The sequence below is a fragment of the Heteronotia binoei genome, unplaced genomic scaffold (assembly GCF_032191835.1).
Source record: "Heteronotia binoei isolate CCM8104 ecotype False Entrance Well unplaced genomic scaffold, APGP_CSIRO_Hbin_v1 ptg000122l, whole genome shotgun sequence".
Taxonomy (NCBI): Eukaryota; Metazoa; Chordata; class Lepidosauria; order Squamata; family Gekkonidae; genus Heteronotia; species Heteronotia binoei.
Genome location: NW_026799994.1, coordinates 504,930 through 519,984, shown reverse-complemented (window position 1 = coordinate 519,984; position 15,055 = coordinate 504,930). Strand labels below are relative to the sequence as shown.

Sequence of the window (15,055 nt, the reverse complement as noted above, 5' to 3'; positions counted from 1 at the left end):
CTGCCAATTTTTAACACAAGTGTTCTATTTCTCTAATGTTTATTTAGGAATGTGATAAGATTTTGTCTTGGCCATTATAGGTAAAAATGTGATTTCTTAATCTGCCCACTGTGAGGCAGATTTTCCTGCCAAAAGTTTTGTTCCCTGCTGTGACTGAGCAGGCCCAAGTAGTGAATTAATATTTGTATTTTTGATAGTCTGTTTGACCCACCCTGTCACCCAGAGTATAATTGGCTTTTAGCCCAACCCTGGAACTTGATGGTGAAAACAGGAGCTCTCTTGTTTTACCCTTTGAAATGGCACTTGAGATGGTATAAAATTTAAACAGAAATCTTAAGTTTATTTAACAGGTATGAATAGGTGTAGTCTGGTGTTGGAAAAGCTGAGGTAAAACTTGTTGGCATTTTAAAGCACACTTCTTTTAACAAAAGAGTGATCTTGAAGGTTGTTTGCATATATTCTAGGCTCTTAACTGTGAGATGTTTTACTTAGTATTTTAGTTATAGCAACAGTGTTTCTTCAGAGAGTTTCCTATGACAGTACAGTTTTCCTGAAGTGAATCTCCTTCTTTGAGCACCTAACTCTCTCTTTTCTTGATACTACAGTTTATTTCTGATCCTGATTTGCCTAAAACTGTTTCCCCTTCACATCAGACCTTGGGTCCTCCTCAGAGCCAAACCCCAGAGAAACTGGGGCAGGAATTTTCTTCTCCACAAAAGATATAGCCCTGTTCCTTTTGGCTTAAAAGGGAGTTTCAGCATACTACCTAAACACTCTTCCCAAATCTTCATCCCAGTTCTAGAGTCTATGTAAAGCATTCTTGGTTTTAAACAATTTTATTGATAACATATGGTAATTTCCATTAAAAACTTCTTTTCATCTATCCCATATGCTTCTTTCTAATCACCCCTCCCCCCGTTACTTGACTCCCCCAAGTGTTATTTACTCAAAATACTAACATTAAAAGGTACCCTTAATTCCTAAGAACTAAAATTAATATTCTTCTTTCGTCTAAAGTTTAATCATTATCAAAAATTGTTCAATGTCGTTTTACTTTCCACTCATCTTCTACATAACTTCTAAATTAAATTTTTTCCACTCCCTTTTAAAATCTTCTAAATCATAGTCTCTTAAAGTTCTTGTTAATTTGTCCATCTCACTCCATGTCATAACTTTTACAATCCAATCCCATTTTTCTGGTATTTTTTCTTGCTTCCATAATTGCGCATATAGTGTCCTAGCAGCTGAAAGCAAGTACCAAATTATAGTTCTATCTTCTTTTGGAAATTTTTCCATTTGTAATCCCAACAAAAAAGTCTCTTCAGCTTTCTTGAATTCATATCCCAAGATCCTAGAAATTTCTTGTTGGATCATCTGCCAGTACTTTTTCGCTCTTTCACAAGTCCACCACATGGTAGAAAGAACCTTCATGTTTTTTACATTTCCAACATCTGTCTGGCATCTTGTTATTCATCTTTGCCAATTTTTTAGGAGTCATATACCATCTATACATCATTTTAAAACAGTTCTCTTTAATACTCTGACATGTTGAAAGTTTCATAGAGTTCTTCCATAAATATTCCCATGTATCCATCTGTATTTCTTTATTTACATTTATTGCCCATTTAATCATTTGAGATTTCACTACTTCATCTTCTGTAGACCATTTTAAAAGTAACATAAAAAATTTTGAAATTAATTTTTCATTATCTCCAAGCAGAACTTTTTCCATTTCTGTTTGCTCTCATCTTATTCCTTCAGTTTTAATATTGTTTTCCACCAAACTCTTTATTTGTTGCATTTGAAACCAATCGTATTTGTTATTCAACTCCACAGCAGTTTTCAATTCTATTTTGCCACTTTGTATTTTTAATAGTTGATTGTATGACAGCCATTTTTCCTCACCTGTCTCAGCTGTTATTTTTATCACTTCTGCTGGCACTATCCATAATGGTTTTCTTTCATCACCATATTTCTTATACTTCATCCAGGTATTTAACAAATTATTTCTTATATAATGGTGAGAGAAAAAACTATCCATCTTTTTCTTCTCATAATACATATAAGCGTGCCAGCCGAATTTATTTCCATGACCCTCCAACGCTAAAAGATCTTCTTCGTGGTCTCTGTGCTTCACACTCATGGGATAGTGCGCCTGCGCCGATCCCCGAATCGGTATCTGAAAAAGCCCGGGATTTTTTCGCGCTCGGCGCCAGCAGGCATGCGCAGGCGTCCCAATGCGCATGCCCACCGGCGCCCGCGCGGAGGATCCCGCCAGTTCCTTTCTGACCGCTGCGCTGAGAGGTTTTCCTTTCCGTTTCCCCGGTCGGTGAGAATTTTTGGCTTTGCCTTTTCTCGGTCTAGCCCGTTTATAGTTGTTAGTTAGTTTAGTTATAGTGTAGTATAGTTAGTTAGAAAAAAAAAAGCATTCTTTGTTTGTGAAGCGAACGGCCCCTTGGGGTGCTTCGCTCCCGCTTTCCCCCGCGTTTTTTCTCTCAGATTATTCTGAGCAGTTTTTTTTCTGCGGCTTCTTTCTATGGAAAGTCGCTGGGGGGTTTTCAAGCGCTGCCGTGCTTGTGGAAGGAAGATCGCCCCTCCGGACGGGCATTCCCTTTGCCTGCTGTGCCTGGGAGAAGCCCATCGAGTCGACTCCTGTCCGCATTGTCTGTGTTTCTCAAAGCAGACCAGGAAAAATCGAGCGGCTCGTTTGTCGGCGGCGCTCACCGAATCGGCGCTTCGCCCTAGTAAACCGATGGAATCTTCGGTACCGAAGTCGACCGACACCCCGGCTCAGGAGCTTGCATCGGCCGATGCTGCTCCAATACTGACTTTGATCGATCAGCCGGAAGAGCGTGGCTCCACAAAACGTTCCCACGAGGGCTCGGTGGATACGCCCGCTAAGAAACGCCGAGAGGACTCGGGGACCTGAGTTCCTAAGAAGGCGAAATCGAAGGAAAAGCAGAAGCTACCCCGCACTCCTTCTCCATCGGTCGGTACATCGGCGTCGGTGATCCCTAAGCCGCCTAAGAAGATCCTGGCGTCGGAACAGGAACAGGAGATCGACTTGACCCAACGTTCGTCATCTTCTGGGTCCCGTCGACGGTCGGCTAGCGGATCGGCCTCGGAGGTGGAGCCGTCGGCACCGATTGTCCCATCGATCCCGTTCAGACCTCGGGATCTGCATGAACCGGAGCCGTTTTATCCGCTTCAACGCTTCCCTATACCTCCTTGGGAGCAACGAAGGTGGCAACCGCCCTACTCGCGGTACGACCCCGGCCGTTGGTACCCGGACGAGTACCAGGACTGGGAGAGAGCATCGGAGTACTCCATGTCGAGGGTTTCGCACCGACCCAGGAAGGCGTCGGTGTCGATTCCCCCAGAGCGACAGCTAGTTCCGGTCGAGACTCCAGGCAAGTCACTGCTGGTCCAGCGGACACAGCGAGAGTCGACCCCGATCCTGTCGGAGCACTCCACTCATCAGGAGTCTTCATCGGAGTCGGAGGGCGAAGTCCAGGACTTGGAGCCTTCACCGGTTTCCCAGACGGCTGAGGACCTCCCGATTTCGCCATCGGAAGACCTAAAGTCTTATGGGGACCTTGTGAAACGCATCGCTGCCACCCTCCGGTTACCTGTGACCCAGCCAGAACTGATAGTGGACGACAGCGTGTTTGATATCATGCAGAAAAACACGTCCACTGCGGTCGCCCTTCCAGTTACCAAGGTAGTCCTTCAGGTGATCAAGGAGCCTTGGAGTAAGCCTTCTTCGACACCGGTCTCCTCCAAACGGCTGGACCACATGTATAAGGTCCAAGAGACAGGGGCGGAGTTTTTATTTACACACCCACGCCCGAATTCAGTGGTTGTTTCCTCCTCCTCGAAGGCAAGGAAGGTCCATTCTTCCCCACCGGATAAAGAAGGGAGGAAGATCGATGGAATGGGCCGAAAGGTCTATTCGGCTGGGGCACTCGGCATAAAGATATCTAATTATGCAGCCTGCATGGCTAGATATCAGTATGCCGTACTGGAGCAGTTTACCCCGTTCCTATCGTCTCTGAGCGAGGACAAGAAGGCTGCTGCGCTCAAGCTGCAAAAGGAAGGTCTCGCTGTGGCCAGACAACAACTGGCTGCAGCGAAACACATGGTAGAAGCGTCAGCTAAGCAGATCACCTCTGCGGTCTGCATCAGGCGTCACTCCTGGCTTCGGTCCACGGCACTCCACCAAGACACGAAGACCTTTATTGAGGATCTGCCTTTCGAGGGTGAGGGGCTCTTCAGCACCACAACAGACACGGCGCTGCAAGAGTTCAACAAGAGTGTGAAGACCTCTAAGAACTTAGGGGTCCAATCCAACCCTAAGTCCTCTAAGTCCAAGCAGTGGCCTAGACCTTGGACCAAGAAACCTTACCAACGCTTCTATCCTGAGCAATGGCGTCCCCGGCCTGCACAGCCTGAACGACCCTCCTACTCGGGTAACGGCAGGAACCGTTACGGCACCCAGCCTTCCAACAAGTCGAAGGGGTCTCGTCCCCAGAAGCAGGGGGTTTGACTTCCTCCAAGCACGCGTCGTCGCTCCCACTGTTGGCTCTTCCATCCGCCTTCGCCCTTTCCTGCCTGCCTGGGAGTTGATCTCCACAGACAGGTGGGCTCTGTTCATCGTGAAAGAGGGCTACAAGATAGAGTTTGTTCAGACCCCAGACCAGTCCGTGGTAGTTACCACTCCCCCCTCCTCACCTCTGCTGGCGGAGGTAAACAACCTCCTACAGAAACAAGCCATAGAGGTGGTTCCACCGGAGGCCAGGACAGGAGGTTTTTACTCCCGTTACTTCCTGGTCCCCAAACGGGACGGGGGCCTGAGGCCTATCATGGACCTGCGGAGTCTGAACAAATTCATTATGTACCAGAAGTTCAGAATGGCTACCCTGCAAACCATCCTACCTCTCATCAATCAGGGAGACTGGATGGCGACCCTGGATCTCAAAGACGCCTATTTTCATGTCAGCATTCATCCTGCATTCAGGCGCTTCCTACGGTTTGCAGTGGGTGCTCGGCACTTCCAATTCAGGGCCCTGCCGTTTGGACTGTCTACTGCCCCTCGGGTGTTTACGAAGCTGATGAGTGTGGTGGCTGCTCATCTTCGTCTTCAGGGAGTCGTTGTCTTCCCGTACATCGACGACGGGCTCCTTGTGGCGAAGTCGAAGGAGAGTTTAACAACGCACATTGCCATCACTCTACGTCTCCTGGACGCCCTGGGGTTGCAGGTCAACTTGGAGAAATCCCATCTCACTCCTTCAAGGATAGTTCAATTCATTGGGGCTCTGCTGGACACAGACCAACACCGAGCGTTCCTGCCTTCGCAGAGGGCACAGGACATTACCAGCCTGGTACAGATTCTTCAAAGGCGGCAGTGGGGCACAGCCCAGCAGCTCCAGCGCATGCTGGGGCTGATGGCTGCGACGACAAGCGTGCTACGTTTCGCAAGACTGCAAATGAGAGGACTGCAACTATGGTTCTTACGCCACTTTCGTCCCCTCAGAGACTCGCCTCGCAAGAGGTTCTCTATTCCTACTGGGACTCTCCAATCTCTGCAGTGGTGGGGATCGGAGAGCAACATTTGCCAGGGGGCCCCCTTCCATCTGCCAGCCCCCACTGTGACTATCGCTACCGACGCTTCCATGTGGGGGTGGGGAGCTCATCTAGAAGACCTCTGTGTGGGGGGACAGTGGCCACCGAAGCTGCGGCGGTGCCACATAAATTACCTGGAACTGCTGGCGGTTCATTTCGCTCTTCGTTCCTTCCGTCCTCTGCTAGCGGGGAGGTCTGTGGCACTACTTACGGACAACACCACCGCCCTATGCTACATAAACAGACAAGGGGGGACAGTGTCCCGCAGGCTATGTTCGCTAGCAGTGGATCTCTGGACAGAGTGCCTCCAGTGGGACATTTTTGTGAAGGCAACACACCTGCCGGGGGTCCTCAACATTCAGGCGGACTCTCTCAGCAGGGGTGCAGCTCTGCCGCACGAATGGGAACTGCGGTGGCGGTTCCTAGAGCCGGTGTTCCAACGGTGGGGGTTCCCACAGTTAGATGTCTTCGCCACGGCGGAGAACAAGAAGTGCCCCTTGTTCTGTGCCGGGGGGGTGCGGATCCAGCCTCGCTGGGAGACGGACTCCTACTTCAGTGGGGGGGCTGGTTCCTTTACATGTTCCCGCCCTTGCCTCTGTTGACGAGGGTAGTCCACAAGTTAACGCAAGAGAGGCCACGTTGCATCCTGGTGACTCCTTGGTGGCCTCGTCAGGGCTGGTTCCCGATCCTGCTCCAGCTATCGAGGGGGGTCTTCTACCAGTTCCCGGCAGATCCGGACCTGTTGACAGCCCAGGGCGGGCACGTACTCCACCACAACGTGCCTCACCTGAAGTTGACTGCGTGGCTCATCGACCACTAGGCTTTTCTGCCAGGGTCCAGCAGGTCCTCCAGAACAGTAGGAAGCCTTCCACTCGGGCCTCCTATGAGCGGAAGTGGAGGAAGTTTAGTAACTTTGTGGCTGGCTCTCCTAGGCCGCCTGACTCTGTTGGGCTCTCAGCAGTTTTTGAGTTCCTTTTAGCCTTGGTGGATGAGGGGCTGGTTTTCTCTTCCATCAGGGTTTATTTGGCAGCTATTTCTGCTTTCCATGGTTCTGTAGAGGGTTATTCTGTTTTTGCTCACCCTCATTCCAAGAGGTTTATGAAGGGGTTGTTTCGCCTTCATCCCCCTTCTAGATCCCCCCCACAGTTGTGGGACTTGACTCTGGTTCTGGACAAGTTGACTCGTCGCCCCTTTGAACCCATGGCAACATGTTCCCTGCAACTTTTGTCTTGGAAGACTGCATTTTTAGTTGCCATCACCTCAGCACGTCGGGCAGGGGAGATTACGGCAATGCGCTGTGACTACCCCTACCTTGCCTTTAGGGAATCGGGGGTTTCCCTGGCTCCGGGCATTACTTTTCTCCCCAAGATGGTCTCCCAATTCCACCTTAACTTAGAAGTTTGGTTACCCACGTTTTTCCCTAGCCCTTCCTCGGACGAGGAACGTAGGTTGCATGCGCTAGATGTCAAGCGTGCGCTTCTGTTTTATTTGGATCGTTCACGGGGTTTTTGTAAGGATAACCAGCTTTTTGTTTCCTACTCTGCCCCCAAGTTAGGGTCCAAGATTTCGTCTCAGAGACTTTCCAAGTGGCTTACTGAGACGATTAAACTTTGTTATTTGCTGGCTAAGAGGCCTTTACCTGGACCTGTTCGTGGACACTCCACAAGGGCGATGGCCACGTCGGTGGCGTTCCTGAAGGGTGTGTCCCTTTCTGATGTCTGCAAGGTGGCTACCTGGTCTTCTCCGCATGCCTTCATGAAGCACTACGCGCTGGACGTGCATGCTCAGCAGAGGACTCGGTTGGGAGCTGCGGTGCTGCAAGCTGTGTCTTCAGGTTGACCGTCTTCCCGCCTCCAGGTATGCTTGCTTGCTAGTCTCCCATGAGTGTGAAGCACAGAAACCACGAAGAAGATAGACAGGTTGCTTACCTGTAACTGTAGATCTTCGAGTGGTCATCTGTGCATTCACACTACCCGCCCTCCTTCCCCACTGCTGACGGTCTCCCTCCAGTAAGAGGCTTTCAGTGGTCAGGAAGGAACTGGCGGGATCCTCCGCGCGGGCGCCGGTGGGCATGCGCATTGCGCATGCGCAAAAATCCCTGGCTTTTTCAGATACCGATTCGGGGATCGGCGCAGGCGCACTATCCCATGAGTGTGAATGCACAGATGACCACTCGAAGATCTACAGTTACAGGTAAGCAACCTGTCTTTTTTTATTCAACAGCATCACCCAATCTTTTATCCACACTAAGCAAACTGCTTCATGATATAATCTTAAATCTGGTAATTGGAATCCTCCTCTTTCTTTAGCATCTGTTAAAACTTTCATTTTAATCCTTGGTTTCTTCCCAGCCCATACAAATTCCGAAATCTTCCTTTGCCATTTGTTAAATTGTTTACTGTCTTTCACAATCTGAATAGTTTGAAACAAATACATTATTCTCGGCAAAATATTCATCTTAATTGCAGCTATTCTTCCAAGCAATGACAAGTTAAGCTTATTCCATTTTATCATATCTTCATCCATTTTACGCCATAGCTTTTCATAGTTATTTTTGAACATGTCAATATTCTTCATTGTTATTTCCACACCCAAATATTTTACTTTAGAGATAACTTCACATTCTGTTAGTCTCTGCAACTCCTGTTGTTTATTTACTTGCATATTTTTACATAAAATTTTTGATTTTTCTTTATTAACATAAAATCCCGCCAGTTCTCCATATTCTTGTATTTTAGCTAACATCAAAGGTGTTACTTGTGTAGGATTTTCATTTATAAACATTATATCATCAGCAAATGCTCTATATTTGTAAGTAAATCCTTTAACTCTCATCCTAAGCATTCTTTAGGCTGACACTTAGACTCTGAATTCTGTTGATTAATTCTTCCTCAGGATAGGAATATTACAATAAAGTCAGAGGAGTCTTTTGCCTTCACTCTAAGGTGAACCTAGGCAGCCCCATGGCACAGAGTGGTAAAGCTGCAGTACTGCAGTCTGAGTTCTCTGTTCATGACCTGAGTTTCATCCTGGCGGAAGCTGGGTTCAAATAGCCGGCTCAAGGTTGACTCAGCCTTCCATCCTTCTGAGGTCGGTAAAATGAGTACCCAGCTTGCTGGAGGGAAAGTGTAGATAACTAGGGAAGGCAATGGCAAACCACCCTGTAAAGTCTGCCATGAAAATCCCAGAACTAGAAACAACTGGTCCTTGCACAGGGCACTACCTTTACCTTTTAAAGTGAACCTGACTGACTTTTCCTCTCAGACTCACTGATTCCAAACTCTGTCAGAAACCAACTGATTACATTCAGAATGGTTCCAACTGACAGATCCTCCAAGATGGACTGAACTGAACTCTCTTCAGCATTGGACTGATAGTATAGTTTTTCTTGGCTGGTGCTGCCCAATCAGAGATGGGGAACAGCGATCCTCAAGGTTTTCCATTCCAGTGGAGTGTTAATCCTTCACTTCCCTTAGCTCTCATTCTGCTGCACCAGGAATCTGGTTTTTTAAGTGCAGTCTTGTCACTGTAGAATATAGGTAAAAATGTGATTTCTGAACTTTTTCTTTAATGGTAGAATAAGGAATAACTGAACTAATTTGTTTAGCTAAGTGAAAAACTTACCGAATAGTGGAAGAATTTGTAGATACATGAATACAAGTCATACATGACTACAACATTCACCATGTATGAACATTCATCATGCATTTCAGTAGGCATACACCTTATGCTCCCCATGTATACTGGATGCCTATAGTAGCAAAAATACAAACGAGCTCTTTATCAAGAGTGTTTGCAGTAGATATATCAGTCTCACTTGCCCCTAACATACCTCTGCTGTGGCTTTGCCACCTCCAGTTTTGGTAATTCATCAAGATTTGGGGGCAGTGCCCATGGAGAGGGGAATTTGGGGAGGGATTTCACGTAGAATCTACAGTATACTTTAGAGTTTGCCCACTGAAGCTGCCTTTTTCTCCGCAGGAACTGATCTCTGCAGTCTGGAGATAAGTTGTAATTCTGGGAGAATTCTAGGGTCCACCAGGAAGCTGGCAACCCTAACTTAGCCCTGTTGGTAGTTAACTGAATTATCAGTGTAAATCAGAGCTAGTAGAGACCATAAACAGATAAGCTGTATTTGTAAATTTTAATCTGTGAGCCAGTGTGGTGTAGTGACTATAATGTACTAGGAGACTCAAATTCAAAACTCCACTCAACTGTAAAGTTAAGTGGTTGATCTTTGGCCAGTCACACAGTCTTTCTCAGCCTGACCTACATGGTAGGACTGTTATGGAGATAGACTGAGGGAGGGAAGCCACATATACTAACCTGAACTCTTTGGAGAAAATGCAAGATTAAAATTTACAGCTAAATACTTCTTGGAACTGTGTCCTGCATACATTAATTTTGCCCTATAGTCAAGATAATTTCTTTCAATTCTTACAGTGTTGAATAAAAACATCTGTAATCTTTATTGCCTTTGTTATGATGTACATGACTTGCTACTTGAGAGATTATTTCAAAATAATAGAATGCAGTGTGTTCGAATCAATATCTTATACTTTGTCTTTTTTTTATTCTAAATTAACGGCTGATCTTTTGCCTTATAGTTTGCATGAAGCACGAATAGCTGTCTGAGTGCTTTCGTCATGTTAAGTGATAACAAAATCTTGCAATGTAAAATGATCATTAAAATGATCAATATGGTAATTAACTGATGTCTTCTGTGTCTGCAGAGGAGATCTGTTTCTAGTGAGAAACTGGAGGCTGAAATGTGATTGCAATCTTTGCTTTTTAATTAAATCTCCCTACAATAAGGTTTTAAGTATTTTAATGTTTAAAGGCAGTTAAGAATTATAGTTGTGGGCTTGAAGTCAGCTAGCTGTTAAACCTTGTACTGTGTACACTAATAAAAATATTAGTCTTATGGACATTTTGCTGGGAAATCATACACTGCTGATAAAGGCAGCATGAAACTGGTGGTATATTGCTTTGTAAGTTAACATGGAAACTGGGGAGAAACATAATTAGTTTATTTAATTTTTTTTTAAATTGCAGTAAATAAAATATAGCAATATTCTCAGAATGGTATGCCATTGTGATGTAGTGAATGTAATGTTGGATTTGGTTTGATGGAATGGCTTGGATTGAGATTAGTTTTCAGCCCCAAAACTCATTGGCTAGCCTTTGGACAGTTGCTGTGTCTCAGCTCAATATTTCAACTAGGATGGTTTTGAAACTAAAGTAGGAAAAACCGCTCATAGAGTATACTATCCTAAGTTTTTCGGAGGAAGAGTAGGATATAAATACCGAAAAGCAAACTGTGTTGACTTTAAAACAAGTTCTCATAAATTAACCAGGTTCTTATTTTTATTGTGGAAGAATAGTCACGTTAGTTGATTGTAGTTTTTCAGGAAAATTCCAATCCACTTTAGTTCTTCAGAAAAATGATAATACAAACATAGGTTATTATGAAGGGAAATACAGGTTTTTTTCACACACATTTTTTATTCTGCCATTTTCAACATAGTTGACAACTCAGAGTTTTAATGATCTGTCTCTTGTCTGGATTTGAAAGTACACTTGTTTCTAGAATGTTGCTTATCTTGGAACTTGTTTTTTTTTTTGTGACAGATGGTTGTAAAAACCTTCATGGATATGGACCAGGATTCTGAAGAAGAAAAGGAGCTGTATCTTAATCTTGCTTTACATCTTGCTTCTGATTTTTTCCTTAAGCATCCTGATAAAGATGTTCGCTTGCTTGTAGCATGCTGTCTTGCTGATATTTTTAGAATATATGCTCCTGAAGCACCATATACTTCACCAGATAAACTTAAGGTAAGGTGGTGTCTATCTTCTCTGAATCTGAATATGTGATGTTATTCTATGTTTACAAGGAAATACAAATAGTTGATATATTCACACTCTTCAGCTGCAAGCTTTACACTGTACAGATATTAAAATATAGATTAGATAATTTTCACAAGAATTTAAATTCTGTTTTCTGAATTAAATTATTGTTACAGTGACAACAGAGAGAAGTTATTGTGAACATTGTCCAGTTATCTGTACACTGTTCGAAATGAACTCCCAATAATCTGACATTACTTTTATGAAAAGTGTTTTTAGGCTTGGAGTTTCACAGTCTTAATATTTATCTCTAAAGAGTTTCTTACTCGATAATAGCACAGTTACAATCAGGAAAGCTGCCCCAAGTGCTCCTCAAAGGCTACATGGTCATTTTGCACATCTGGCCACTTCAGAATTCTTGCAAGTACATTGTGATGACCTAGGAAGAAAAATAGGAGATATTAATAAGGTCTGCACATGAAACATTTGCCTAGTTGAGTGTACTTTGCGGTAATGCCAAGGTTCACTAGCTATGTTGAACTGAAACTGGTCTTAACAAGCAGAACCCACCCCAATTACGTATGTAATTGATTTTAAAATCGGTTTGTGTGTGGGTTATTTGTTTATTATTTTTCCATAATTTGTTTAAATAATATGCATTGTCTGCTGTCAAGAGGCAAAGCAATTTTGTCCAATCATTGTCATATTTTTGACCTGCACAAAGTCTAAAATAATTTGGCCTGTGTATGAAATTTAAGTGACCTTGTTTCTGTAGCATGCAATGTCCAAATGACAGAAACCAGCACTCAGGTTTACAGCATTCAGTTTTATTATGGTGCATTATCTGCAGTTCTGTTCTTTTCTGAAACTTTGGGTGTATAGATTTGTATTTATTTACTTCATTTCTAGCCTGCCTTTCTTGCTGTGAGTTAAGGTGGAGTACAGAATTTTAAAATGATAGATTAAAATGAACATAAATTTAAAATGATCTTAATTGTTGACTGCTTTTTGCAGTTTTTATTATAAGGCTGTCTTAGTGCAGGCTGTGAAAAATGGCAGTTTCCAGTAGTGAGTGAACATGACTGTGACATTTGCATGGATGAGCTAGGCAGTTTACTTTCTAGACTTAGTTCTTGCACTGTACAGTATGGTTGGAGTTTGCTGTTTTGATTGTAGTAGGGAAAAAACTGCTTCCATTATTGGCTTCTGTTTTGGAAATTCTGGATCCATGATCACAGTTACCTTTATATTGAACAGCCTTCATCCACGTTTCTGCTCTGTGCCTACCTTCCATGGTTATGCCCTGCCAGCTATGACATTTGCATGTGGGTATGGCCAGAAAAACTGAGTATATAAACACATTGTGTTCTGAGGAAGCTTCCAGCAGTGGAATGCTTTCTTTCTGCATTAACCAGGACTGTCAAACTCCTGACCTGCAGCCCACACAGGGCTTCGATCAGGCCCATGGCAATTCTCACCCCCCACCCCCCAGGGCCTTCAACCTTTGAAGCTCCAAGGCTGTTGACAATGTTCCCAGCTCCTTCTGCCTTATCTTTGCCTAGTTCTGCTGGAAGCTCTTCTGGCCTTGCAAAGCTGCAAAGAAAATGTGGAATGGATTTTCCATTAAGGTCTCTGCACCCAGATGTTTGGACCCAGAGACCTTAATGGAAAACCCATTGTGTTTTCCTTGCAACTTTGTCTGTGCTGCAGTATATTTCAGTGGAGTGGAGATCAAGCAGTTTCACTTTTGCAGCATTTATGGCCTGTTGAAGCTCCTTGCAAATAAAGGCTTGATGCTTTGAGCCAGTTTGTCTCTGCTGAATGGACCTGAGAACTGCTGCCTAGTGAGTATTCTAACCTGGAAACCCACAGCCAAATGTGGATACTACAGTGGACAGCCATCACTAATCTGAGTAGATGGGGGTGGGGAAGCTTGCAATGCCCAGCCATTTCAGGTTTTCCTGGGCTCAGAGCATTTTTTATTTTAGTTTCTCTGTGATCCTTTTTCTTGATGTTTATTTTTAAAATTGCATTGCCAAGTCCCACTATTCCCCCACCTTTCCATTTTAAACAAAATATCACAAGAGTTTTAAGCATATTTGTATTTTAAGTTAAAAAATAATGTCTTTAATTGTGTTTATCTGTGTCATTTATAAAGTCTATATATCCGCTACCTTTTATGATACACATGGCTCAGCCTCACAAAGTCCCATTTGTGTCAAATCCAGCCCTCACAACAAATGAGTTCAACACCCCTGGGATAAACTCTATAAAACCAGTCCCTTCAGGGCTCCTATCTGTCCCATAAGCAACTGGCTTGTTTGCTTCCTGCATTGCATCTTACTTTTGTCTAGCTCTCACCTCTCCTGCTTCACAGAGGGGAGAAAGAAAGCCAGGCCTCCCTTCCCTTGATTGGCTGAGTTCTCCTTCCCTTTCTTTTCCTTTGTGGAGGAAGGGTAGGGGAAGGAAAGAGCCAGAGAGAGAGAGTCCCATTGCACCTTTAAGACCAACGAAGTTTTATTCCAGGTATAAGCTTTTGTGTGCAAGGACACTTCTTCAGAGGGAGGGAGGGAGGAGCCAGAGAGATAGCCAGAGAGAGCATGAGAGAGAAGGAGATCCCCCTTTCCAGGTCTAACAGATGTGGGGGGGGGGGGAACATATCAGCACAGCTTGCAATCTTTATTAGTGGAAGGGAGCAAGAGTCCAGTAGGGAGGGAAGGAGAGAGAGAGCACCTTTAAGACCTAACAAAGTTTTATTCCAGGTATAAACTTTGTGTATGTGCACACTTCTTCAGAGAAAGGGGGAGGGTGAAAAAGAGAGAGAGATCCCCCTTTCCAGTTCTAATAGATTGGAGGGGGAAAGAAACCTAACAGCACAGCCTGCAGTCTTTATTAATGGAAGGGACCAGAGTTCAGTAGCACCTTAACAACTAACAAAATTTTTGGCAGGGCATGAGCTTTCATGAGTCGCTGCTCACTTCTTCAGATACAGCTAGAATATGAGTCCATCAGTCCTTATATCTTGGAGAGTGAAGTGATTTCAGATGCGAAATGACAATAGCAGGCTTTGGTAACAAGAGAAGAAACCTAGGTCTCAATTCAGTCCAGGAAGATGCATTGTCTTGAGCTTCATTATCAGTTGCAATTCAGCAGTCCTTCTTTCTAATCTCCCTTTAAGAGAACTGCTACTCTTAGGTCAGCAGTTGAATGTCCTGGAAGGTTAAAATGTTCCCCCACTGGTTTTTTTTTTAACGTTGTGGTTTCTAATAGCAGTAAAAAGAGTAAGAGTCCAGTAGCATCTTAAAGACTAACAACCTTTGTAGTAAGATATGAGCTTTCACGACTAGTCACTGCTCACTTCTTTAGGCTTATTTCCACTTATTCTTTGTCTCCTCCTGGATTAAATCCTCCTGGACCAAAATGAGACCTAGGTTTCTTGTCTCATTACCAGTGCTGATATCTCTATGCTTACTACCCCTCTGCATATTACATCAAATCCAATCAAGCCTTCTATTGCCATTCAGCATCTGAAATAATCTTTACAAAGTTTACATCTGCGGTACATGTTACATTTTATGGGACAGCC

At 44.3% G+C, this 15,055-nt stretch overlaps 1 protein-coding gene across 1 annotated transcript in view; it reads left to right on the top strand.

Annotated features, from left to right (window-relative positions):
* LOC132590527 (sister chromatid cohesion protein PDS5 homolog B) overlaps positions 1 to 15,055 on the top strand; it is a 96,536-nt gene that overhangs the window by 18,242 nt on the left and 63,239 nt on the right. The window contains exon 3 of the mRNA XM_060263441.1: positions 11,254 to 11,457. Within this exon, the coding sequence (XP_060119424.1) occupies positions 11,254 to 11,457 (204 nt within the window). The remainder of the gene's footprint in view (positions 1 to 11,253; positions 11,458 to 15,055) is intronic.